Below are 9199 nucleotides of genomic sequence, written 5' to 3' on the forward strand. Positions count from 1 at the left end.
ATTATCTTTCAGTGCAGTTAATAATAATGGAGGTGCAGGAAGAAAAAACCTACTTTAATTCCCTTACAAGCCCAAAAAGTTTTCATCTAATTATGGAAGTACACAATAAATTTGATTACATTTTTCTGAAAAATTTTGTTAACAAATATGAGGAACAAAAATTGGCACTGTCTCTCGGTCAGATGTTGCATTGTTGATTAAGCACAACAATCATTCAAACAAATTGGTGAGGGTGCAATTGAGAGATGAAATGAACCACCAAACTTTAAAGAATGAGCTGAATCCCAAATAAATAAACTAATTTTCAAATAACAGCTTAACATGGCTATTTAATTTTTCTCCACATGCTGTAAGAGAGATAGGAGACATATGATTGGAAGCAGTGACACATGGATCCATTAATTTGGTGCTCTTTTTTTTTAAAAAAAAATTTCCCTCAAAATATAAGCACGAGTAAATATCCACATGGGATCTTTTGGTTCTGTTTCGCATTCATCACATCGCACACTGCAAGCTCCTGTTTGCTAAATATAACTTGTTCAAGTCTCATCTTTGCCGTCTTTCTGATCTCAAATTGCCAAATTTATCCAATATCTTTTTACTTTTCATCTTTCTTTAGTAAAAGATTTGGACTCAAAATGTGTTAACATGTAGTCCATCACCACTGTGCCCAGGGCACAAAGTGGCCAAAGTGCATCAGAATTAAAGGAAGAAAAAGCACGAAATCTTGTGTAGTTGTCTTTGTTACGTTGATGTAGATAGAGAATATGTGAGATAATAAAATACATGTTATAAAAGAGAATGAATTGATTCCTGGTTAATAGTTGTACGTGTACAACTGTTTTGCTCTTTTCATCGTTTCCAAATAGATTGCTTGCAACTTCCTCTTGTAGCTCACCAGGACTGTTTCAAAAAGGGGCAAGGTTGGTAAACCGTGTACGGTATATGTATACGAAAATGTATAAGAAGCTTCTTGGTTTGAACTTTTTTTTTTCATAAAAAAATCAACCATTGATCTCACTTTCAAAAAAGTATAAAAAAATGATCTCAGCTCTCAGCGGAATTCATCGGGCCTATGACATTTGTGGACCTTGCATTAAAGTTTGGATGAGAGTTTTTCTCTCCACGCTATAGACTTACAAGTTACATTAGATAGGTTAGTTGTGAGGCGTGTCTCTGGTCCCCAAAAGAAAATTAAATATATATATCACTGGAATGCAAGATTATGATCTTCGATTAGCCTTAATCAATGCCGGTGCTTACCTTCTATGTTCATCATGTTATCATGTTTGCTTTTAAGTAGAAACAAGCATTTGCCCTTATTCACATCGCATGCCACTTTTGCATCTACTTATAGGATATAGATCAAATATCATCACGACAATTTTTATTGGATTTCAATTTTCGAATCATAAGAGGATAATGGTTCCGGGAAACGATCTGTACGCTAAGTTTTGCTATCAAATTAGCGAAGAATTTTCTGATTTTAAAGTTTTAGAAGTAAACGACAAAGCCTTGTGTAGTTGGGCTCTGACTTCGTCTAAAAGTGAGACATTATGAAGGTATTTATCCTTCCGATTTTCATATCAGTAAAGATCCCAACTTAGGAGTATTACGGAAGCAAGATGCAGGGATTTCTGAATCCTTATCGCTACTTTTAATTACAATGGAAAGGATACAGACAGAGTATCTGCTATGGATAATTCAGAAATTGTGATCTTCCATTAAAATGAGATATCTAGATTGAACCTAAGAAAGGAAATGATGGCCTCATTGATGTCAAGTCCCTAGTGGTCATTTGGTTATGGGATAGGCCGTATGGCCCCAGACTCGTCTGGTGTCAGACTAGAGGAGCACATGCACCATGTGGTCCTGTGAGAGGCTACTATTTTAGATAATCTAAGGTATTATCCATCAGGAAAAAACATAACCATATAATTTTCACTTACTGGTTTTGATTTGAGAGTAAGCAATACAAATCAGTGACAAGGACACTTCCCCCTAATAAATTTAATTGGTTATGCGGGACATGAATTGTAAATGCGAGTTAGATTTTCCACAATGCCCTTCCTATTCCCCCCGTCTTATAAAACATACTACACCTCTCTCATTCATTCATTGGAGGAAACAAAACCACAAAAAAAAAAAAAAAAACAAACAAACAAACAAGGGGAGGATAAAAGAAGTAAATGTCTGCTGTAAATCCACTTAAGCACTTCTTGTCCATCAAGTGTTTTCTAGCAAGGAGCCAGTGACAGTGAAGCAACAACCCTACAAAGACAATGCAAGTCATAGCTCAATTAATTGAGCATAATTAGTTGTGAATACTATACCACCAGTAATTTTGAAGGATGACGCCCGAATTGGTAGAACAAAACAAAGTAAAATTACTAACAACGACCAAATCTGAACAAGGCTAGATTAACTATTTGGCAAACCATTTCAGCTCTCTCTATCACTAGCTAACACTCCTAAGCATGAGATGTAAACTTCCAACAAACTCGCTCCACCACGTTGTTAAAGCTTCACCATCCAAAATCTCTGATTGTGACTCCCCAACGGGGTCACCAATCCTCGCCATCATTTCAACCCACAACCTCCATCAAGTTGAACTGTAGAAAGAAATATCACTACTTTCCTTTTCCCATCGTCAATTAGCTTTCAACCTTTTCTAATAGAATCCAACCTCACTGGAGAGAAGAAAACCAAAACCCCAAAAATTAAATAAAGACAACGACTTCTTCAGGCTAAAAAAATAAAATTCTAAAGTTATCCTTGTCCTCCTCCTCACTATTCATCTATTCAACCCACAATCACCGGCTTTTCCTCAAGTCATGATTAAACTCGTTTGAACAATTTGCAGCCGTAGTAAAATCACAAAAAACGCATTCGAAGACATGAGACAAGCTTTTCCAAAATCTAACCCACATAACCTAAAAGATCAATTTATCAGTCACGTAAAATCAATTTTACGAAAATTAAAAAAACAAATAAGAACAATATGCATCAGAAGAGCTAAAATTTGAGCGCTATCTATATAACCATCAAGATATACAAAAATTGGGTTCCAGATCTGTCATCAAATTATTATGCTATCCATCTTTTTGTTTACATATTTTTTTGGTTAAACATCTGGTTCGACTTCGCCTCCCCAGCCATAACTTAACCTTAAGATATTCACTCATATCTTTCCTTTCTTAAAAATAGAAAAGGCATTTTAAGAAAACATTTCTCAGTATGATATATATTTAATATTTTTCTATTCAGTGTGAAAAATTCCACCGTCAACATAATCTCCAATCCAAGCGAACCTCGGCGGGGCCATGCACGTGCTGACTGGGCTTCCGGAATGATACGATGTGGCTGCTCACCATGAAGGCAGTGACACGCTCGGAGACTCTCACATCTTCCATCTTCAACTCCTGCAACCTAAGCACGTACTCCGGCACGTGCAATAGGTCCCACACCACTCCCACTCCACCAGGCTTCATTACTCTCACCAACTCCGCCACCGCGCGCATCCTCTCAGCCGCGGCCTCCGCCGTGCGCGCGCCGTACTCCCTCCCGACAGTGTGCACGAACACGCCGGACACCACCACGTCGAAGTAGTTATCCGGAAACGGCAGTCGCCGCGCGTCGCCCTCGCGGCACGTCACGTACTCGCCGACTCCTTCCATCTTCGCCGCGCGGAGCGTCGACATCGTGGTACGCTTCGACCGGTCTAGGCCGACGACGCGGCCGGAACTCCCTTCCTTCTTCATCTGCGTCGCCACCGCGTTCAGTAGGATGCCCCGGCCGCAGCAGCCGAGGTCCAGCGCGAGCTTCACGGAGGACCAGTCGTGCACGGCGGAGACGATGCGCTGCGCCATGTCGAAGTGCAGCGGCACGGAGGAGTAGAAAAAGTTCGCCGCCGCAAAGAAGAGACACAGCGCGGAGAGCGCCGTGACGGAGCCGGTGATTCCTGCGGCAAATCGTGCCGTTCCGCCGGCGCCGGAAAAGATTCGCTCGAAAAAGTTGCAAACGAGATCAAAATAAAGAAGATACAAAACAGACAACACGGAGAAGAGCATCGCCTGGCAGAGGAGGAAAATCAGGGTTTGGCGCTGCTCCATTCCGTAGATCGCGTACATCTGCGTCCAGTCTCTGTTACCGCTCGTCGATTTTCCCATTCGGTTCTTCTAGAACCTTGACCTGGCGCTTTGGCTCACTGCTTCAGCAAATTGCTGAATAAAATCTGCAATAATTCAGAGCAAGGCTTGTGAGAAAATCGTGCTTTTGGTTTTCACTTTCGCAGTGAAACAAAAAGTGTGTGAATCGTTTGAATGTGTCTCTAACCAGTGAGAATAATTTGAAGATTTTGAGAATCAGCAAGTCAGATCCATTTTCCTGGCGGTGAAATGAAACAAAATAACGAAGCGGTAGTGGCAGTCACGACCACACCGTCGATGATATTCCAGTAGTACAGTTGTCAGTTACGGTTGTCTTCCAAACGCGCTTTGCTTCGTCGTTTTGCGTCCTTCAAAACGGCAACGCTGTTGTGCGTTCAGTATCTCTCTCTCATCTCTGTGTCTGGTTTGGGACTAGCAGTGCACGGATTTCAAGAGTGGCGAAAGAGGGAGTGAAATATTGTGAATGCCAATGGGATGGGACCTTCTTGTTGGTTGTGATTCGACAAGAAATAGTTATATAGTGTGTACGGCGATGAAGACCCTTTGAAACTTTGAAGAGTTTACCGGTTCACCGGCTTGGGTGGTTGCCAACTTCCCACTCTCTTTTTTCTTTTTTTCGTTTTCGAGTGTGAAAACAGGGAAAGAAACAACCAAACTGGTCCTCGTAACGCTTCTTCGCTCACTCGTTTACAGCACAGCCTCTCAGACCTTCTAATTAATGCCAATAATTTTCACTATCATATTTGGACTTTTTACCTTGTGCCTAGAGAAACAAAGGAAAACTCAGCCCTTTCCTTTCTAAGCATAACATTTACTCCGTGGTAACTTCCTTGTTACTTTTGGTTCTTATTTAAACAACATTACCATTCTTTCTCTGTGCTTTATAAGGGAGAATTTCATATCAAAATTATTAGCACGTGACGGTTTACTGCTTCCTTGCAAAAACTAATTTTCAATGTGTTAATTGTTCTGCGAAAAATTGGTTCCACCCTTGTCCTTTACTTACGCATACAATTGCACATTTACCTAATTAATAGGTAACAACTTCGGCCAACGCTGCTATAGCCCCCATTTTTTCCCCGTCTTTTGGTTTCATAATAATAAAACTATAATAACAAATTTAAATTGCACAACGTATTCCTTTTCTTTTGTTATCATACTTAAACGGTGAATATTTCCTGCGTCACATTATTATTGCCATTTTTATGACACGATCCCTTCACAATGGTAGTTTTAATTTGTTACATGATTCTTGTTTAACCATCTTTTTATTTTATATATGCATGTACTAAGGCAGAGCAAAATAATAATGAGGCAGAATCAATTGTCCAAAATAACAAAACATAATAAGACAATAATCATTGCATATTTCTTTCCCAATCGAATGTGATTTTCAGATTTTTAGAACCAATAAGCATGTTATTTGGGTTAGAGATTATTTTGTATTTAAATTATGATGATAACTACTTTATCCTACCAAGTTAGCTTTAATTGACGCTTTCATATAATATAACTAGTTTTTTGGGGCTTTAACTCCACTATAGTGATTTCTTAACTAACCACCACTCCACTGATAAACTCTTATGTTGTACTATACCTAAGATTAATTCATGGCAGTATCAATACATCAAACAAAATTTATTAAATATTTTTAATTATTTAAAAAAAAATTAAACATAACAATTTTCAATAATCTTCCGCTCTTTTTCTTTAAATATAAGTGCATAATGATTTTTTGGTTATGCAAATATAAGTTTTACATGAGTCTCACTTAGGGTTAGATTAGGTGGGAAACTATGAATAGGAGAAGAATCAGGTGGAGTCAATAGTTGAAAATGTCATAAACACACATTCAAGGACCACAACTGTGATTTTAATTTTTTTATTTATTTGTATAGTTTGGTTGCATTAAATGACATTTTTGATAGTTTTTCATGTAAAAAGAATTAAACTGAAATTGTAAATTTATCTGTTTATGATGGTAAAGTTGGGGAACTTTCATGAGATACTGTTATTTGCTTGAAATTCAAAATAAGTAGTGAACACGTAACCCACTTTATAGATTTTTCTATCACTCAAACGATCCAGGGCGACAAAGATGCCATGTAGTGTCCTTCATTCACAGTTCGCAAATCACTCCTTTTTCTTATTCTCTCTTTTTTCATGAGAATATTCTGATATATAAGCCATTTAGCCATGTAGAAAGAAACACGATAAATTACGTCCGTCCACATACACGTCTTTGAAATTTGGTAAGTAAACACAATCAAAAAGTGCATTTTTGGTGCACTGCCAATAATCTAGTTTCTAAATCAACAATGGACAATGTTGTTTAATTACATAACCAGGAAAAATAAAATCCAATCATAAAACGATTTCCAAATCCCAAATTTCACCATACATATTTTTTTTCTGTTGTAAAAATAAAATTAATAGATCATACATTGTTGTTAATTAATAGATTTTTTTAACTTTATCACGATTTATCATTTTTAAAAAAATGTTTTAATATATTAAGAAAAAAATTATATTTAAATTATCGACTCTATTCGGTATTGGTGAGTGTACCAAGGACAATAAAAAAATATTGTTAGTTTAATTATTACTAATAAAAACTAGAAAAGAGGTGAAACTGTATTTTATACATTTGTCTGGAAAAAGATGTTGTAGCATTTCATGATGAGTTATTTTGAACTTTTAATTGAGATGTTGTAGCATTTTATGATGAATTATTTTGAACTTTTAATTGTTTAATTTATTCATTGTCCAGACATTTTAAAACAAACAAAAAATAGAATTTATATTTTTCATGTATTAATTGTTAGTTTAATCTTTTCGTATTGTTAGAAATAATCTCAGACATCATTTCTGAATTGACTATTATAAAAACAACAAATTTATTATATTGTAAATTGTGATTTAATAACAATGAAAAAGATATTTACACCATCATTGTGTTTTAATTAAATTAAAAATGTATTACTCAAGGTTTCTTTTAACTAAAATTTAGTCTTCCAAAACATAAATATTTGAATTATACTCTTATATATTAAATTAAAACACGTTTTCTTGTGAGTAACTTAGTTTTTATTATATTATCGTTTTAAAAAGGAAGCATAGTATTCTCAATATTCCATTTTAATTTTTAAATAAGACGTATTTTTATCGTTTAAATAATTTTGTATTAATTTATATTTTTACCTTAATTAATAAATATAACAGTTAACATATAAATGGCTGAATTTGAATAAGGTGAGAGAGAGAAGTAGCAGAAATGGTTGAAACTAAAATAGGAAAAAACCTTGTGGTTCAGACAACCATGCATGTTAACATGATTAGGTACCTTTCTTTCGCATTACTCTGCGTGAAGGAAGTAGTATGCTCATAACTTTGCACACCTCAGAACCAGCAAATAAAAATGATAAAACCTCAACATTTTCGGACTTCGTTTTATCACTTTATGTTTAATATAATATTTGGAATATTTGCATATCGTATATATAATTTAAGTTATCGTTTTTTCTAAGACAATCGTTAAACACCTTAAACACAAAAATTGGTGCATCAGCATTGTGTGTGTTTCACTTTTCGGATAACATCTTATATAACTTGTAAATGGAAAAGAATAGAAATATTAAGACGCGTGTCTTTGGTTCTCACTAAAGCTTTACTAATGACGCTTAAAGTATTTTTTTTTAATGTCATGAATAAAAACAAAGATAAGAGATTTTTTTTTTCTATATTACGCTATAAAACTACAAAAAAAAAATATTAAAAACTGATTAATAGTTATTATAAATTTCTATATATAAAAATTTGTATTCAGTATTTGATAGAAGTTGCATTTGTAAAATTTATAATTGTTGCAGTAAAGATTGAGATTATCGTTATAAAATCTATCTAATATTTTATATGTTGACGTGTCTCTTTCAGAATGTTGATTTATTTCTTTTTTTCATTGAAATTTTCCTCTCGGAATGAACTTATGGAAGATGAGAGGGAGGGTTTGCAAAAAATTGTTAAAGTTTATTTATTTATATACAATTATGATGGATTATTATCTATTAGGGATATTACAATTAAGTACTACTAACCTATAACATTACCTACATATTGTCTATGAAAAAAAAATTATAATGTAAACGTAAGTAATTTAGTTAAGGATAGTACCTTTGTGAGTAAAAAAATAGTAATTTACTTACGGATAGTATTTACGAATATTACTTTAAATCAAATTTTATGATTATTATTGATAATATTATATATGTTATCATAATTATTATTAAAGTTAGAACTAACTTAAAGCAACTTGAACTCGAAGTTAAGTTTTTTTAATTAATATTATTAATTATTAGTAAATATTATTATATTATTAAAATTATTAAATATTATTAATATTATTAATATTATTAATATTATTAGTATTTTTAGTATTATTAATATTATTAATATTATTAGTATTTTTAGTATTATTAATATTATTAATATTATTTAATATTATTAAGATTATTAATATTATTAATATTATTTAATATTATTAAGATTATTAAATATTATTAATATTATTTAATATTATTAAGATTATTAAATATTATTAATATTATTTAATATTATTAAGATTATTAAATATTATTAATATTATTTAATATTATTAAGATTATTAAATATTATTAATATTATTTAATATTATTAAGATTATTAAATATTATTAATATTATTTAATATTATTAAGATTATTAAATATTATTAATATTATTAAGATTATTAAATATTATTAATATTATTTAATATTATTAAGATTATTAAATATTATTAATATTATTTAATATTATTAAGATTATTAAATATTATTAATATTATTTAATATTATTAAGATTATTAAATATTATTAATATTATTTAATATTATTAAGATTATTAAATATTATTAATATTATTTAATATTATTAAGATTATTAAATATTATTAATATTATTTAATATTATTAAGATTATTAAATATTATTAATATTATTTAATATTATTAACATTA

At 32.4% G+C, this 9199-nt stretch overlaps 1 protein-coding gene across 1 annotated transcript; it reads right to left on the reverse strand.

Annotated features, from left to right (window-relative positions):
• Nucleotides 1–3002: 3002 nt before the first annotated feature.
• Nucleotides 3003–4858, reverse strand: LOC137835310 (uncharacterized). The gene is made up of 2 exons (XM_068643759.1): nt 4336–4858; nt 3003–4234 (listed from the first exon to the last, which is right to left on the reverse strand). Exon 2 carries the CDS (start codon nt 4167–4169, stop codon nt 3285–3287), a length of 885 nt encoding a protein of 294 aa, XP_068499860.1. The 5' UTR covers nt 4170–4234; nt 4336–4858; the 3' UTR covers nt 3003–3284.
• Between the last annotated feature and the right edge of the window lie 4341 nt (nt 4859–9199).

The sequence above is a fragment of the Phaseolus vulgaris genome, chromosome 5 (genome assembly GCF_000499845.2).
Source record: "Phaseolus vulgaris cultivar G19833 chromosome 5, P. vulgaris v2.0, whole genome shotgun sequence".
Taxonomy (NCBI): Eukaryota; Viridiplantae; Streptophyta; class Magnoliopsida; order Fabales; family Fabaceae; genus Phaseolus; species Phaseolus vulgaris.